Raw genomic sequence first — 19246 nt, forward strand, 5'->3', positions numbered from 1 at the left:
AGTTTAACTGTCTTTGTAGCTTTATAGAAAATGTTTTCCTTTGCTGGCTGCTTGTGATTAAGAATCTCTTAAAAACTAAGCCTGTCTCAAATTTTAATTGCATTTCTTAAGTACTGGATTCTTTTCAAAGTTACCATACAAACATTGCCGAGAGGCAAAGGTGTGCAGAGTCCTTGGCTAAGCAGTATCTCAGCAGCTCCCAGAGACCTGCAGACTGATTTTGCGTAAAGCTGAACAGATTGCTCTCCCAGTTTAATAGTGTTTCATATTGTGTGTCCTTAATTATGTCTCTGTGTGCAAGCGGAAGGTTGCTGCTAGCAGGAGACCAGGGCAGTGCTGGCTGCATGTGGCCACTGTTCACACACTGTTCTGTTTCTCTTCAGGTTGAAAAGTTCTGTGGTTAATTTGGTTAATTTTTTTAGGATACTGAAGCTTTTTTTTTTTTTTTTTTTTTTTTTTTTTTTTTTTTTTTTTTTTTTTTCTGAGGATGAAGCATTCAGGTGCTTTTAGCTATTTGGAGGCCTGTTGTGAGAAGACAGTGTTTTCCTTCTGTCACGTGCAGTGAGGTATTTGCTATGGCAGAGAGCCACTCACTTTACTTTCAGAAATAGTTATGCAATGCTAATTTTTTGTTTATTTTTATTTTAAATTTTTCTTCTGTATTAATCTTTTTCTCTTCATCACAGCTTCTCATCCTTTTTTCATATGTACCTAGCTGAGTTGTATCTTCTTATGCCAAGAACAATGAATTAATCATATGTACCTTTGTAAAGTTCTGTCTCAGTGCTGCCATTTCACTGCAATAAAAATTGCCAGGGGTCAGTTGTGCTCTCTTTTCCTAAACCAGGCAAAGAAGAGAAAGTTGCAGAAAATCTCTGTCAGTACTGGTCTCAAATGTAACGGGACCATGAGGACTTGCATTTCAAGGTTATGAATGCATGGGATAGTTTTTTATTGCTTTTTTAGGAGAGTGGAAATATAGTGGAAACATAAGAGGAGAATGTGTTAACACAGTTTAAAATTCTGTTGCTTTAATGTGTTTAGGGCTTCTATCTTGTTTGTTAGAGCATAGTATCTTCTTATTATCTGGGAATATATGTTAAACCACAACTGTGTGAGAAGTGAAGATAAATAATCCTCTGCAGTAGCTGTATTACATCTGCATTTTACACTGCAACAGTCCCTTTGGTTATGTTTGCATGACTTGTAAAGGCAGAAGCTTACATATAATATTTTCAGTCGTGGGAGTGAGTTGAGCTTGTGTTTATATAACACAATTGCTGCTTATGCAGTTCATATTTCAAATACCTGTAGCTGGTCGTGCTTTAGCCACTGCTGAGCCATTTTCTTAGGATGCAGTTTTGTTCCTGGTATAAATTGATGAGATTGTGGTGCTGGCATTATTGATGCTCCTTCCCTTGTTCCCTGGGTTTCTGCATTATGCTTATGTGAGGGAAGCTGCAGGAGCTGCTTGGCAGGAGGGAGGAACATTGTGTCATCTCAGTGACAGCCAGCAGTGAGATCTGCTGAGTTGTATCTTCAAAGTGCACCATAAAGGTGCCCCTGCCAAATGCAATACATTCAGTTTTTGGCTGAGTCAGTGGGTGGATGTTGTGGCTGATGCATTTCTGGAGAGAGGGCAGGTGTGTGGAAAGAGCAACCAAATTAAAAAAGAAGGAAGAAAATTAGCAGGACCATCTCCATCTTTAGAGGCACAGGTGTGCTAGGCTGTGAAACAAGTATTTGAGGTGAACTTAGACATGCATTCAATTTTTGTTTTTTAAATATCAGGCTTCTAAAATGTGCTGGTGGTCTGACAAACCAGCTTAGTAGATAACCTTTTAAGGCTTTGTTCTCACTCACCATATGTAGTCTGAATATTTTTTGGAGTGGGATTTTTGTGTTAGAAAAATGGCTATATGTTCTTGGGATCTGTGTGGAATGAGTGGACAGTTCAGGCTGGGCTTTCAGTTCCTTCAATTCCAAGAGGATGAGATTGTTAAACAGTCAATGTTGCACGTCTCAATCACCAGCCAATGCATAGAGTGATATCTGCTGTCATTCCCTCCACTTGCAGGCAGGAGGACAGAAACCTAGGGAGTGCCTTATGTCCAGAAAGTGGAGGGTAAAGTCTAAAGCAGAGGACCAACCTTCCACATCACTTTGTGAGCTCCAGATACACTCAGCAAGATTCCTCCTATTGACACAGTGAAGAAATTTGAAACTGAGAATGTGTGTGCTTTGCCCCATTTATATTTACTGGGCTAATGATAAAAGGCAGAGAAGTTCTCTTTGATCATGGCACAGTTCCTATTAACATCGTTACTGGAGTCATCTTGAATATAGTAGACTAGAAGTAATATTTGTTTATCCCACCTGAGCTAGATAAATCCTGGACTCTGAGATTTTTGCAAGATATTGAGTATCTTGGTTAAAATAGTATGGAAATAGTATGAAATGTAGCTGACTTTTAGTAATGAAGAGACCACAGGCTGTGCTTCTCTTCATCTGTCAGTTCAGCAGCTGTCAGTAGGGAAGCCTTTCTAGGACAGGAGAACTTCTGAAAACAGGTTCAGGAAGCATAGACAGGGCAAAAAAGAAGGAAATTGTCACTTGTTGGAAGTGATGAGAAGCTTCCAGGGAACTTTGGATAGAGGATGTAATCTGATTTTTCTAAACTTCTGCTCCAACCTGGACATGATTTATAGTGGTAACATTCTAATTTTTTCATTCTGCTACTAAATGAGCAGTAAGATTTCTCTTGCTACTGGAGATCACTGTTCAGCTTAGCTAGATCTGGTATTAGTTGTGTGGGAAACAGAAATCTTAGAACAGTTTTCAGTGTGGGCAAAGATGTGGAAAGTGATGTGGCTGAAGTGAGGTAGATTCTGAACAGAAGCAAGCAAATATTTCAAGAAAAGACGGTCAATTAATTGTGGGAACAATTTGCAAAGACCAGCTCTCTGTTATTATCGGTTCAGGAATGGAGCTTAGAGGGGAAAAGAAGTCTGTAGAAACCCTTTACTGCTAAAAGGAATTAATTCAGGGATGCTGAAAGGCAGAACAGATAATCCCAGTGGTCCCACCTGGACTGGCCTGAGTATGTCTTTGAAATATTTCTCCAAAGCAGTCTGAAAATGTGTCCTCTTGTTACCTGTTGTAAATCAGTATAAAGAAATGAAAACCAGGAGAGAAAGACAGAATACTTTAGCTACAATAGACTTCCTTTATAAATCAGGTTACTGATTAAGTGATTAGCTAATTTTAGCAGTTTTATGTATCACAATGGACATCCTCTTTTGTTGCTTTTTAATCCTAATAAAGATACCAGCTCTGAATACAGGGATAAAATTGAGTTGTCTCTGGGGATTTTTTCGTATCTTAGTTTTCTGAACAGAAATGTATTAACAATATAACCAAACCCAGATAAATGATCTTCAAAAAAGAATTACTCTGCTAAAAATAGGGGATGCAAACCTTGGACTATAACAGCAGACTGTTAACTCCATCAGAGTTTTCTCACTGCATTTAAAGATAGATTAGGATCATATTACATAAATATTTTCCTCTGAAACTTCACAGTGGATATATGTTTTGAAGGTGTATTTTATAGTGCCTATTTTTACCCAAAATATTTTGACGCTGAAGGCAGTCTGCCATTTAAGACTACAAATGCTTTCCCAAAGCAGTGTATGAACAGCCACAAACCCAAGTTTTTCTGAACATGGTACCTCTGACAATGGGATTATTTTTTTCAGATTCCTTTCAGTTGCATCAAGCTCGGGAAACCTTGGAAGCAGCAAGATACTTTACAAAGAGCATTATCCACCTCTGTAGTTTGTCAAATGAGGATGCGTTTTTCTCCACTGACAGGACAGGCTAAGAAGGAAGTGAGGACTGACACTGCTGTTTGTGCTGTGTTGCCTTTGCTCCCTGTTCCCTGTGGCTAAACTGGGAGCTTTCAGGGCTCCGGGTGAGCCCAGAGGAGAGCTGCAGGCAGGACTGTGAGGCTGATGCACTTCTGCGGCACAGATCCAGTTGTAGACAGAGACAAAGGTCCTGTGGTTTTCTTGGGGAATAATCAGCTGGCTGCTGTTGTGACAGATGCTCTGAGCATCCATCTTAAACAGCAAGGCGTAATTTAATAGGATTTTAAATGCAACTAATGCTCCTGTTTCAGTTTATAGGCCTGAATCGAATGAATTGGGGAGGAGAAAATGCTAGTTTTTTGACTTGAAATTTTCAGGCTATTTTGTTTAGGTTTGTGCAGCTGGTACATCCACAGCTGATAACTCATACATATGTCATGTGGAGAATTGTAAGGCTTGTGGCTAAAAAACCCAAGAACCCAAATTTACTTCACTTCAACATCTTAATTAGTTTTATAAAAATAAAATGAGGCATTAGGGAATTTGTGCTTGTGAGAGAATTCTAATGGTGGGAACTGTAAAATAATAGGGATCTGACTAGATCTAAGTTGCTCAGTTTACAGGCTGCTGGGAGACAGCAGGTGAAAATATGTCCATGTGGATACACATGTACTGGTGCATGTCCTGGCCCTGAGAATGGAGTGCTCTGGTAGTCTGGAACTGTTGGAAGAATGGTCACTGCACAGTCAGTTTTGGCCAAGGCTAATTTAGAGTCCCACAAGCAGCCTGTGGCCATGATTTAGATATTACAGCCTGCCAGGGATCATTCCCAGTGTGCAGTTTGCAAGCAGCAGCTTCAAGAGGCTGACGGTGTAATAGCTTTGGCCAGAGGATGCCAACTGGCCTTAGGGCCAAAGGGCTGGTCCAGCCACTCTAGAGTTTGCTCATTGGCTCTGACCAGTGCTGGAAGGCATTTCGTGTGAGTTTTAGCAGCACTTCACTATAGGGAAATTACCTCTCCCACATATGATTTTAGACATCTCCTTTCTGCCTAAGCAGATATTTAATATTTGCATTAAGGCAATCTGTCTCTCTTGTGTTCTTTTGCAGCTTTTTTTTTTTTTTTTTTTTTTTTTTTTTTTTTTTTTTTTGTTGTTGTTGTTGTTGTTGTTGTTGAAAGACAGAGGAAAATGTTTTTGTCTTTGACTTCTACACTTTGAATTTTTAGGGATGCAGTAAATGATGTGTTGCCTTTGGTACCACCAGTGATGATGATGCAGTAATTTTTTCTGCTGTTGATAATGCATTACTTGTGTGCCAGTTTAGGAGCTACCTTCTCTATGAAAAAGTGATTCTTTCACATATGCCTAAAAAACTGTACCAATGTGTGCAAATAAAGGAAAAAGAATAGGACACCATGACACAAATTTACTGTGCAGTCCACTTCTTAAGAAAGACAGTAATTGTTTCAAAGGTTTGTATTTGCAGTTTCTTGGGATGGCTGCTTTATTTCAAGGAAATAAGAATTCCATTAGTATTGCTTTCAAAATTATGTATTTTTGTGATGCATTTAGATAGGTAGGCTCGGTTGTGTGACAGGAGCAACTAGCACATGCATTTTGAAAATCCTCTGATTTCCAAATAGTATCTAGGTCATATGATACCCACAGGCATGATTCATCCACCTGGGCTTTATGCCAGCCAGCAACTGCGTGGATATGACACTCCAGGAATACTGTAAAATTATTAAAGCTGAATTTTTTTTCAAATAACACTGTGATGATAGCTGTAAAAAATATGGCACATAATTTATAATTCCTTTCTGAAAGTATTAATTTCATTAGGTTGATGAAAAAATTACACAGACTTTCATTTCAAAGGTTACTACTGTCTTGATGTAAAGTCCTGTTTGAGGCAGAGGTTGTCTTTACGTGAGTGTTTCTTCTTGAAGCCCAGCTACCTCTTAAGGGCTGATCTTAATATCATAGAATTGTTAAGGTTGGAAAAGACCTCTGAGATCATTAAGTCCAACCAATCTTAACTACAATGGAATGAAACCTGCCAATGTTCTGCCTCTTTGTATAAAGATGATACTCTCTTTGAGGGGCAGAAACCCTGTACATTTAATACAAACTTCTTGCTTTTTCTTTTTTTGCAGAAAAGTTAATTTTCAAGAGATGACATCATGCTTACTTTCAGGCATGTGTATTATGCTGACAGACACTCTTAGCTAAATATTCAACAAGCCTTGCTTGGGAAACTGTTGAACTGCATTTTAAAAAAATGTGTAGGTGTCTAGAAAAACAAAAATGTGTGTAGCTGGGGTGGGTTTTTTTTCAGATGTACTGACGTGTTCGTTGCAATGAACACTTTTAGGAGTAAATTCTTCTGGAACTTGCCGGGTTATTTACCTTGCATTTTTAGGTGCCCATGTACTTTAAAAATGTGGCCCCTAATTGTCTTTGAAAACCAACTGCCTCTTTTAACTTCTACTTCTGAAGAGACCCTTACAGTTTGCTTTTTAAAAATATCTTTAGAGGGTAGAAATTACCAAAGCTGAATTAAACAGACAGCCTTATGCTGTTGAGGTGAAGAAGTATAACCTTTGCCCAACACGTAAAGAAACAGCAGTGCTTAACTTTCATGAACTTAAAACAGAAAAAAATATTCTGCTTTGTCTTTCTGAGTTTGTGACTTCCCATCCTATGAAAGTGGGATGAGAGAGGAGGAATGTTCTCAGATTTGTAAGCATGTCTGTGTTATGGAGGACTTGCTCTGACTCTAGTTTTTTTCGTTCTCCTTCCTCCATCTAGATAAAGAAGAGGCAACAGGATGTGGTGAGGTTTCTAGAAGCCAATCGCATAGAGTTCGAAGAAGTGGATATCACCATGTCAGAGGAGAAGAGACAATGGATGTATAAAAATATTCCTGAGGACAGGCAGCCTGCACAAGGCAATCCACTGCCACCGCAGATATTCAGTGATGATCGGTACTGTGGGGTAAGTAGCTGTTACGGCTCTCAGTGGACAAGATATTGGTACACTCAGCTGGCCACTTAAACATGGGGTTTCCTGTTGAGCTTTCTCTACTAGAATCTGGACTGATGGGGCAATAGGATCAGGTAATGATCATCCAGGGAAAATTCAGGTCATTTTTCTGTAAATCCTAGGGCTGTCTAGGGGTTTCCCTCCAGGAATGTAAAAATCAGAAATGTCACAAGCTTCGTGTGCAGCCTGTTGATGGTAAAGTGCCTAGTGAGACCACTGTAAGCTGGGAATTTGTGGTATTCTTGTTGCTTAGGTGTAGTCCAAGCACAAAAATTCAGTACAAAGTATGTCTTTGGCACAGTAAATGAGAACACTGGCTAGATTGAGTTTTATTGTTATTGTAATTAAGCTCTTTCTCTGCTGCTGTCACGGTGTAAATTTTCATTTATGCTCCAAGTATCTTTATGCAATCAGAGTGTTTAGGATAAATGAACACTATTTGCTGTAAATCTGACAACAGAGGTTAATGGGTGGGCTGGTTTTTTGGTGTAATTTTCTCCCTCCACCAATGCAAGCTGAAGCAGTTGCCTTTGATATGTACATCCAAAATACTCTGACTAAGTCCCTGCCAGGTTCAACTGTGCTGCTCAGGTCTGATGAGAGCCTGTTGACTGCAGTGCAATTGTTAGCTTAATGCAGGAAGCATATAAAAAGTGATTTAGGATCCTCTGCAACAGAGAGATTGGGTATGATGCAGCAGCCAACTGGTTTCTTGAAGCAAAGTATTTTAACATCCTACCCATGTGCTTTGTACTGGCCTTACTTGTTTACCTCAGCAGTATAACTCTATCTTCTTACTTCCAGGTAAGGTAAGTCAATCAAAGAAATGTATCTGGGACGTGGAAGGGATTATTACCCTTGCTTATGGATCAGCCCCTCACAAATAACAACCTTTACATCGTTCTGTGTGATTTTAGTTTGCCTGGGAAATATATTTTAAGCTGTTGTTTCTTACTCTTTCAGATTGCCTTTATAGAGTGTTTTAACTTAGTCTTCTTAGAAGTTGCCATTTGGAATTAGTAAGGCAGAAGATGTCATGCAACATGTGAGATGATCTCATTAATCTGTCTGCTGAGCTGATAGCCATTTTGGTTGAGTAGACTTAATCCTATTACTAGACTTCGCTGTCTGCATGAACATCTTTAAAGAGCAAACATGCTTTGAAAGAAACTGTTTTCTAGGATGAAGGAGAAAGGATGTGCAGGATCTCCAACAGTCATGAGTTAACCTGCTGCATTAGTTAAAGAAGTTCTTAGGTAACAGAGTGGAGATGAAACATTATGCAGAAAGCAAAGGAGGTCAGTGCTGGAAAGGGGGGTAAGATACTACAATTAGATAAAAGTCAGCAAACCTTGCACATCTTATCTCTCTTTGTCATTTCTGCAGTGAGTGTTTTCATGTGTTTACCTTGACACAAATAACTAAAGCATAATCTCTATTAAGTAACTTAAACTGAAAAAATGCTGTTTTCTGTTGAGTTAGTGAAATTTGTAGCTTAGTGTTTCTGATTTGTGTCCAGGCAATTTTTAATTAGTTTTCTCTATTAAAAAACTCTGTTTTTCTACAGTCTTATCAGGAAACTTTCTATATACTTATTCTGGCTTATTCATTGTTGCTGACAATTCATACTTCCTTGTGATACAATCTGGCCATGTCCATTGCTGTTCTTCTAAAGGTATAAGGCCTGGACAGTGCCAAGAAAAATAGTACATTTCTTATTTCGGTCATGTTAAATATTCTATTTAGGTCATTTGAAATATTCTATTTCAATAGAAGTTTACAAGCATATGATGTCCATGACTCGATGTTATAGTTATAGCTATAGTGGGTTTTCTGTGTTAGTATTAGCGTTAATAGCTTTGGGATGGTTTTTTTTCTCACTATTTTCTCTTAGTCAAAAACCTCAGCAATGTGCACAAGGGGTTTATCTAAGACCAGATTTTCCTGGCTAGGACATCACCATTTGAAATAATCACTTCAGGATGTAACTGCAGGCTAGAGGAAGTTTGTCTTTAATGGTTTCAGTAAGTACCCAAAATGAATTTGTGTCAACCAGTTGAACATCTGGCAGCTCGTGTAGGAGGGGAGAATGGTGCAAAGAGGTGGTCAATGTTTACTGGTTCACGGAGTGTCTTGTACCACAGAGGGGGAGGCATTCTTCTGGTACCACGAGACAAACTCCGTGTTTTGAAGTGTGAGCAAGACCTTGTGGTTTTTCTGAGTTGATGTAATTGCAGATACAATCATTAATGATTAGTCATTAATCTATCTTCTCCTTTTCTTAGTCTTCTGAGATGCACTCCCCATTTTTCAGTGACAAGTTATGTTAAGAAATTTTTAAATAAAGTACTTAGGAAGAACAATTTTTATTTCCTGTGAACCAGATAAGAGCTGCAAGCACACAAGAACACAAATAATTTTACTGATAATCAAGTGCTATGTTATAGCACCAACAATATGATAATTTACATATTTTCATGACTTTACAATCTATTGTTTCATCTTCGTGATACTTCTATAAAATTGTGTGTGAGAACAGAGTCTACCTTTCAGATAAATCAGACACATGATCCTGCTTTTCAAATTTGCAGTAGTGTAAATCTGAAATTAGTACAGTTATCTTGCTCTAGTTAATGCCCTGTAAGAGTGAGGAGATGTTAGTGTCTAATGCTTGCTTCTGAACAAAACTCATGCACTTTGCATAAAGAATAGTAAAGTGAGGTTAATCTGGAGTAGAGCTTTAAAAGGACCTGGTAGGTTGTGTTGCGTTGTTGGACACTGGAATCGGTTTTGTCTTGCCCAGTCCCTTACAGAGCTCATCTTCAGTTAGATTTAGTGGCTCCTGGTGTGGTACTTTGATGTACAGCCATGAAATGCAACTGAAATTATGGATTATGTTCCCCCAAGAAAATAATCCCATACTGTCTTTCCCAGCCACTGTTCTCTGCAGCAGAGGGGCTTTTCCCACCTGATTTGCTTGACTGTGGTACATGTTTCACATTTATGGGTAACCTGTTCAGTGACTTCAGTGGTCAGGTCCATCCCTGGATCATGAGCCTTTCTCTACATTGCATCTCCTTCTAGGTGTCCTGATGTGTCACTGAGCTATGGTCAGTTTGTCCTCACATTCCCAATCCAGGTCCACTGCAGTCATTTCAGTTCTGGCAGCCTGGTCTGCCTGTTCCTTGTTTCCATGTTCTTCAGTGACATGGCTCTGGGGTATGTGAGTATCTACATAACATCCTTTTACAAGGTTCTCTATCCAGGCAGCAGTGCCCTGCAGCAGCCCAGATATTTAAGCAGAAAGCCAGGAATGCTGGAATACTGAACGTCTGAAATTAGCCTGTGCCTTACACCTCCCTCTTCTTGAATTCTCCACAGCTGAGTACACAACTCTTCTTAGACTAGAAGTGATTCCTGGATCTTTCAGAAGCCTGGAAATATCCACTTCCCAGTGAAACTGCACTCTAGCCAAGCTGCAAGTTAGAGCTTTGAACAGTGACAGTTTTATATGCAGAAATCAGCCACTGAAGGGGAATTGCCTGAAATTTAGGCCAACCAAAATTAAAAGGAAATCTGTTTCCAGGTGGGAATTTGAGCCAAAAGGAAAGTATTTACATAGCAGGCTGACTTTTTTTTCCCCCTTTGAAGCTGTTTGTATGGTTTAGAATGTTGTGGTAAGTCCTGATACAGTGCCTAGTGGGCAACAGTAGAGACACAGATATGTGATATTTATTGTCCTTTCTTGAAATGTCATGTATGGGTGTCAACTCCAACAAAACAGCAAAGGCATATAGACAAGAAATAAATAAAATAGGCTGATGAAAGAGGTGCAGTGTTTTTGGGGGAACTATTCAGTGCGTAGAAAATTATTGTAGCCCTTTCTCAAATTCCTGTCATGGTCTGATTTGATAATATTCTTATCCAAATAATTTATAAAATGACGCAGTGAGCTGGAAGGTGCCCAAAAGGTGGAGGTGCTCCACCATCCACCAGCTCTTGCCATCCATAGTACTTACGGATTCTGCCACTAACTCCCCTGAATATTCTCCTACCCCAGGTAGGCACTAGGTAGTAAGTTTGAAGTCTTCAGTGCTTGTCTAAGGGAAGTCCTGCTGCACTTGGACTCCCTCCCTTGGAGGTGAGGGATATAAGTTCTTAGATAGTGGATACTGTGTACCCTGGCACCATTGCTGCCTGATTGGCAAACATCACATCAGCCTGAGTTTGTCCTGTGCTGTCCAAACAATAGAGCTGTGGCTGACATCTGCTCCCTTTTATTAAAGCCTTTGTTTCTGGAAGGCTACAGCTAAACAGATTACCAAAATAAACATCTGGCCTTTAGTAGAGGAGTAACAAGTTGCTTTGTAGAGCCAATTCTATAAGCTCTTTAAAAATCCTGTGCAGAGATCTTATCAGAAGGTTAGGTAATGAAAATTGTCATGATTAGCTTGTCCTATGTTGTACGGACAAGATCTTCTTTTATTTGTATATTTATATAATATTAGAAGAGACCCACACATGCAACACACATTCTCCAAGGAGAGCTGTGCTGTGTAGGAGTTTTCCATTGTAATCCTAATCAGATCAGTAAATGAATGTCATCTGTTCTGGAGAACTGAACTGCCCTTTTCAGGGAGGATGTAAACAGCCCATTCTCAATGGCATACAGTATTAACTCAGTCAGTAGCAAAGTGCTGATTCAATGTGTTTAGATTATGAGTTCCTCACTATTACTTGAAGGTACAATTATGTTGCCCCTTTTAGAAGAACAGAGAGATCATAATCTTACATTAAAAATACTGACATAGAGAAATAAATTTTAGCAGCCTGCCAATGAAGTAATCTGTAAGTGTTGTCCAGTAATCACTGCACTTTAAAAATCTTTAGGAAAAGGTATGCAAGCTACATTTGGGTGGATTTTTTGTTTTTCTGCTTCTTGGTGTGGTAAGCAATAAAGATTTGTCTGAGATGTTTAACAGTTTTTAGTTGCCAACTAAAAGTGAGCAGTGACAAAACCAACTTGCTTGTTTAAAGAAACTTACTGGAAAGAAGTTTATTCACAGTTGCTGTCTTTGAAAGTTCATTAGATGTACTCCTAATCTCAGTGCAGCAATGGAGGTAAAGTTGCTAATTGTAATCTGCTTTGTGTTAATGTTTTACTTTAACCCAATACATTCACGCTTCTGTTATGTTCCGTGAAGCCAAAATAATTATTTATGCTGATCTGCAGTACTGCCAATTTTAACTTTGGTGTGCAGTAAATAGTTTCTCCCAGCAGTGACAGTGTTTATTTAAACAATCCTGGGTATACCTGCTTAAGAAAATCCTGAGCCAAATTAATTATGGCAGTGTCTGTAATCACATCACTGCAGTGATCTGGTTTCCCAGCACCAGGAGTACATCACACTTAAGGTCTGGTGATCATCATAGCTGGGATACAGCTAATGCTGTAGCCACCTTGAGCTTTGTGAACTTGGCTGTTGCTGTTGAGAGAACAACCTACTCTGGAAGTGGGATTTCTAAAGATGAGAGAATTCCCAAGGATCAGTGGTTTTTGTACTGGAGTAAATTCACGTAAAACCCACATGAAGGTCAGAAGACCCTAAGACATTTGTGTCAGATTTCCTGAATGCTTGTCCAATGTCTCAAAGACTAAGACTGATGTTAGTTTTCTGTAGCATTTGGGCAATGGATGGTCTTTGGGATTACTGCATAATGTAGACATTAACATGGTTGTCCTGTCTTTGATTAATCTGGTTTTAAAGAGGTGCAAAGTAGTGACAGCACCTTTTATTTCCAGGATAAGCTGCCAAGATTCAAATTTTAAAAACAAAGCCATGGAAGTCTGAGGCTTGGAGGCTTGAGTAATTTTGTGTTTTGATTTCTTTTTTTCCCCTTTACCATCATACTTAATGGACAACATCATGTGGCTCTGCTGATTATTGGGGGTTGAAACTAGATGATCTTTGAGGTCCCCTCCAGGCCAAATCATTCTGTGATAATTTTAAAACTTGTATAAGATACACCTTAAGATTAGCATGAATGGCCTTAGATTTGTGAGACTGAAGGTCCTTCAAGCCCACTTTTGTCCCAACAGTGGCCATAAGCCTAGGAAAGACCATAAACAAGTCAAGATTTAAAATGGTTGAGTATTTTGCTTGTCTGTAGTTACTTTTCTGAAATAAGTGTCTCTTTAACATATTTAGTAATTCTTACTACATTTTTCTTTCATGAACTTGAACCTTCTGGTGGAAACTTTTAGCATCTTCAGTATGCTCTGGAAATGCATTCCATGTGTTCACTAACACATCTAGTACTAAACATCCTGCCACCACAGTGAGCTTCACAGCCTTCCTAGCATTTCTTCCATTACCGTCTGGGCTAACTTTGGTCCTGAAGACCTTTGGAGCCACAGTTTGTCTCTACGCCCCAGTTCAGAGTCACTCAGCAGGAGCTGGGAAAGCAAAGCAGAGCTTTAGACCACACAAGGCCAACAAGATTTTGCTTGTTTATAGGTGAGCTACAGGCAAGTAGCTCACCTACAGTGGCTTCAATTTATTTTCAACAAAGCAAGACCTTATTAGGACAGCTAATCCACTCCCTAGCAGCTCATTGAGCATATTGAGTGCTGTAACTGTTGTGGTGTTAAAACAGAAAGGCTGTATCCTGCTCAGGTTATGTGGTGGGTGATGGACCTGCCACCAACTTTGAGGGTGAGGAACCATGCCTAAACCAGTCAGTTAGTTACTATCCTGTTTAAAAGCCTTTTCTGCCTTGAAATAGCTTTTTACTTACCTTCTTTATCCTCCTGTCCTTTCTTTATCACTTCAGACAATCCTGAGATACACTTTTTTCCTCCTAACTGGCATTTGTCTTTCTTGGTAACGTTTCATACTCTCAGTCATGAGATTTATCTTCTGTATTTTTGGCTTTTCAACTTCTCCAGAGGGATTAAGCATCTCTGCATTGCTGATGGATGATTCATGTCCACTGTCTCCATGTCCCACTAGTTTTAGTACTCAGTTTTTAGTCAGTTTTAATCAGCTACTGATGTTGCCAGAATTCTGTACACTAATGAAGTGTGATTAGCAGCTCTGGAAAGCACCAAGTTTCATAACTTTAAATGCTCAGTCAAAAATATATTTGTGCACTAGTTGCCTTTTGAAGTGGGGCAGTGGGTAGCATTTTGCTGTACTGGTGTATTTTTAGGTTAACAGCTGTTCTCTGAGTTCCTCCTATTGACAATGGGACCCACTTCCTTGCACAGGGGTGGGACAGCACTGCTCCACTGATCCCAGCAAAGCCACAGCACTCCCTGGCTAGAGCTCCTTGGAACAGTGACAAGAGGGTTGTAGTAACTTGGTGCTGGTGGTGAAGCATGGTGCAGCAAGAGGGAACCACTGCTTTGCCAAAACCAGTGAATGGTGGGGTTCTTCCTTGGTGAGAGGCAGAATGTCCCACAGAATTTTTCCAAATGGAAAAATTGGGTGGGTCACCAGTGAGTTGAGCTCCTGCCTGGCTATGAAATTCTCATTTTCACTGAGCTGGTGCTGTTTTCCTTCTTCAGCCTCTGCATTTACTGCTGGTAGCAGTGTGGTGTTCTTTATTGAAATAAGAATTTTTGTGTCCTCACCCGTGGATTTAATGTCTTTACATGTGGCTCAAATCTGTGTAGACTTCCTCTCCTTCTAATAGTAAGATCAAAGGCAGAGTGTTTTTGGAGCATCTTTTATCTTGCTTGTGTTACAGGAAAAGCCAGGGATGCCCACTTTGAACTCCTTATCATTCATGACACAGCCATTGAGTCATTGAGATCATACTTCTCAATAATCTTTTAAGAAACTACCTTGCTAAAGTGATTTCTTAACATTTTATAGGACTATTATGCATTTTTGTATCATTTTTGTTTCACATTTGAATATTTTGAGATCATATGTTGTAATTGGAGACATTACTAGGAAAATTCTCCTATTTAAAATTTACTTCTACTTTATCTAGAAGCATGATGCTTTTTCTCCCCCACCGCCCATGAATGTAAGTGTCAATAGCATTTAAATACATTTTGCAATGCAGATATTTCAAAACATCAGGGAGATTGCTTCTGGTGGATAATCTCTTGTGGTTCTTAAATATTCAGGTCCCTTGAAAATGAATCAATCCACTGGGGTTTGTACTCTTTCAAACATAGATTTAGTTTAGCTCACTGTTTACCTTCACAATTTTTTCAGTAAGTGAATCCAGGTTTGTTAATCAGTAAAAATGTGGGAAAAACATACTAAGTCAGGACCTGATAATTCTGAAAGTAAAATAATAACTAGTACTTGAAGGCAGCTTTTTATTATTAAGTATTGAATTACTTTACAGAGCTTAGGTTAAACAGATGTTAACAAATGTTCACAGATGTTGGTGGATTAGCTGCGTGTCAGTCATTGTCAGAGCCAGGAGTGCAGCCTTTTTTGTTATGACATAATTTTCAGTCTCTTAGTCCTTCCCTTCTTTCTTTTCTTACCAGTTTATTAACTAAGAAAAAACCATGGTCTTAGAGTAGTGATACTTCTATGGCTAATTGAAGTACTGAGATTAAGAGACTTCAGGAGAACTGGCACCTGAAAATAGTGCTGAGAGATGTTGACTCACCCAAACAAACACAGAATCTTCTTTGGACAAACTGTTGAGACAAAGAAGTGTCTGGGATTTAGTGAAGACTGCATGTGGTGCTTAGGAGGGAGAGTATTCCTGGCAGGGACCCAAAAAGGTTTCTGCCAAAACAGCTGCATACGTGCAGGTTGTCTGCTGGTAGTTTACAGGGCTGTAATGGGCATCTTCAGGCAATTTATGCCATCCCTGATATTAAAGAAAGGGTCTGTCTTACTGTACTCATCCACTGCTGCCCTACCTTCAGCTCCAGAGACAGTGTGACTCTCTTGTCCATGAGTCCAGTGGAGCAAATGAAGGTATTTCTCAGGGAGATCACCTGCTGTCTTCTTGTGTGTTGTTTATACAGCCTGTGTCCTTCATGGGTTTTCATCTGCTTTACAAGGGTCAGAACAGACCTTTTAAAGGTTTAATAGTGTCCATGCAGCTTTTGAAGTCTCATTCTTAGAGGTCAAGGGCTTAATCAAACATCCTTTTGCAGAGCTTCAGTATATTACTTAGTATTACTTATTACTCCTCTTGATATTCAATGATTACATAGCTCATTTTAATCCATGGCACTGCTGGGAATCCTTTCAGTAATCTTTCAATTTATATCATGGCTTAGTTGATTTGCCTGTTTTACTTGGATTTACTTTCTGGCAATTAATTATAATTTTTTGTTAATTCCTAAGTTACAGTATGTCATGTTTTAAGAAGAAAACAACAAGAAGTCATCTTAAGATGGTTTACTCTTTCTGCATATGTCAGCTAATATATCTGAGGCCTGAGGACCATTATACACTCGTGCTGGCCTCTTGGTGTCTTTCACAGGTGCTTTTAGTATAGAGGGTCAGGCTGAGAAACTGCCCTTGTATAGCTATGGGTTGTGTTTTTGGGAAGCTGAGGCTGTTTAAATAATTATGCAACTGCAAAGCATCCCAGTTCACACTGATGTAGCAGCACATCATTATTGAAATGCTGGCAAAGCACCTTCATCTAGTGCACCATAAAGGTTTTAGGAGAAATTCTGCACTTAAATACCTTTAAAATATACCTGCAATAGAGTTTCTTTTGATGCAAGTACGTGCTTGTACTTTCCTGTCAAAGCAGTGAGGGATGTTGAAGTTAGTGAACTGATGTGTTTTTCTTCGCCACTGTTGTTTATAGTTTGTGATCTCATTGCAGTTTCGATTGTAGGTTTGGGGAGGAGAATAGGAGTATACATCAGTATTTTTTTTGAGCATTATTACATGTCACTCTTTAGTCTAATACAAGGTGTGGTAACATCAATCAGGAAAATAGGAATACAAATGTTGACTCATCTTTTCTTCTTTTAATTCTCCAGGATTATGATGGCTTTTTTGAATCAAAGGAGAGCAACACTGTATTCTCCTTTCTTGGACTGAAACCTACTTTGGCATCAAAGGTTAGTGAAATATTGCAGACTTTTCATGGGATTCTTGAGATGTAGAGATTGAATTTTCTTTGATCTCTGCGTGGGATGGAACCCTGTGTTTGGATGCATCCCTGCTGTGATCCATACCTTGTCCATATCATCTTAATGCTAATGAAGTAATCGAGGGTTGTAAGGAAAAGTAAAGCATTTTAAATGAAAGCAAGCATATACATGGGAATAATTTGGGACAGCAGATAAATGAAGTTTAAAGATTACGTTCTCTTTCATATTATCAATCTAAATTGTAAGCAACTGGCTTAATTATAACTACGATCTTAATCACTGGACTTTCTGAAGCCTGGAGTAATGGCTCAGCATTTATTCATTAGGCATCATTTTTTTTTTTAAATGCTAAAATGCTGGAGCAGTCAGAACTTTAATATTAACCTTTTTGAATTCGATTTCAGCAAACATGTATCTAGAGGTCAAAACACAAAGCCAGGTAGTATCTTTCTGTTGAGGGCAGTATAACAGAGGAAATTTTATTGCCATATGGAAATCTGGACACTTGTTCAAACAGACTGGGTGCACCTTTTGGCAGTAGATCAGACACAGAGGGGAGGATTTTTCTTTCCTTGGATACTGTATATATAGATATAGATATATTTGGTACTAGTACTGTTTCAGGCCTGGGTGGTAGCTCTTGAGTGTCTATGGAGTTCTTCTTCTGCCAGGAATTCATTTATTTCTGGACCCCTTTAGGGACAGGAGTAGGAAGAAACCTCATCAGAGAACCACAGAAGCAAGTTATTTTGGCAGCCTGCCTCACTTTGTAGCTTGGAGAACTTGTCCTAGGAAAAAGATGATGTTCTGACCCAGTCTGAAATAGCAGCTTCTATGCAGCTTTGTTCCTAGCAAATATGGTGCTGGAGGCCTGGAGGGGTGTCTGTGAACTTCCTGCTTCAATCTGGTAGTGCTTCACAGAAATGTATCCTCAGCTCCTGGTCCGGGGTTAGGGTCACCTTATATGCAAAGGTCACAGGTATGAGAGATGAGAATGTATTCATAATGTTAATGTTATGTTAATAATAATTAATAATACTCTTTATTTTTTCTCTTTTCAGTAGGAGTCAGAACCATAGAAAGCCCATGTGAAGTATCAACAAGCACATTCCTGAATGAGTGACTCTATTCTTCAGCACATAACAGCTTCTCTAATGGATCACTGTGATAGAGCAAACGTGTCATTAGTAGTAGTCTGCTTGCCATGAGATGGTGCTCTCCAATAATGTGGAGCTAATAACACACATATGGAATAGGATTAAGGCTGGGCTACTCATCTTCTGTTGTAAAAATGCTCACTGTTGATGTTTCACTTTTGTCTTTGGATTTTGCAACTGGCCCTGATAGTCTAACAGACATGTATGTTTCAGAATAAGGAGTGGAAGTGTAGGGCTTGGATCATTCATGGGTATACTTATGTAGTCATATCCCTTATCTTTTTTAATTCTTCCCACTACTGTAGTTCAAATTAGCTTGTCATGATAGTTGAAGTGCTCGTGGTTATTACAATGTTTGTGCTGGCTATGATCCAGAAGGTAAAAAGCATCAATCTTGAGATCTCAGTCTAAGCCAATAACTGCCATATTTTTGCTCTACATTTATTTATTGTGATGTTTATTCTAGATCATGATTATTTTAAGACATGGGCTGCTAATCTTGTTAATGAAGACTTGATTTGTCTAATGATGCATGTTGCAACTGACTGTTTAAAACAAGTTGCTATCATGAAGGAGGTGCCAAAGTGAAATATTTTGACACATTTCCAAATGCAGGTGAAGTGTTCAGTAAAATGCTTGGTGGCAATACTGGGGAGTTCAGAAGAGCTAAAGGGATTCTAATAGCTAATGATAATATGAAGTTATCTCTTAACTGAGAAAGTCTTAAGCCCCAAGGTTAGACCTCTGTAGTTGGACTGTCTTAATATGAAATTTTGCCAAAACTTCAGTTTACCTTCAGTAACACACAGCTCCACCTCAAGCCACATGAGAATCAGGGGGATACTTTGAGAGCCAGGTTTCAGTCCCATGATGGTTAACACTCCACCAGGAGTGAGAATGTCCAAGAGCATGTCTAACTAGGTGTTGTCCTGATCATGTCCCCAGATGTGGTTGTGTGGAGGTGCCTCAAAGACAGTGAGAAAGCTGAGTGTGTCCTTTACCAAATGAGGCCAGTGAGGTTGTTCAGCTGAGGAACAGGAGCCAAGTAAAGGAAGTGGAGATTATTCAAGTGGG

General features: G+C 39.2%; 1 protein-coding gene across 4 annotated transcripts in view; it reads left to right on the plus strand.

Annotated features, from left to right (window-relative positions):
* SH3BGRL2 (SH3 domain binding glutamate rich protein like 2) overlaps positions 1-18273 on the plus strand; it is a 32325-nt gene extending 14052 nt beyond the window's left edge. Inside the window, exons 2-4 of one of the 4 annotated variants that reach the window (XM_066315061.1) lie at positions 6683-6868; positions 16902-16982; positions 18077-18273. In XM_066315061.1, the coding sequence (XP_066171158.1) occupies positions 6683-6868; positions 16902-16982; positions 18077-18079 (270 nt within the window). In that variant the 3' untranslated portion in view covers positions 18080-18273. Of the gene's footprint in view, positions 1-6682; positions 6869-8097; positions 8229-16901; positions 16983-18076 lie in introns of those variants that run through there. The other 3 variants (XM_066315059.1, XM_066315060.1, XM_066315062.1) reach the window with 3 other exon arrangements.
* The last annotated feature ends 973 nt before the right edge of the window (positions 18274-19246 follow it).

The sequence above is a fragment of the Sylvia atricapilla genome, chromosome 3, assembly GCF_009819655.1.
Source record: "Sylvia atricapilla isolate bSylAtr1 chromosome 3, bSylAtr1.pri, whole genome shotgun sequence".
NCBI classification, from domain to species: Eukaryota; Metazoa; Chordata; class Aves; order Passeriformes; family Sylviidae; genus Sylvia; species Sylvia atricapilla.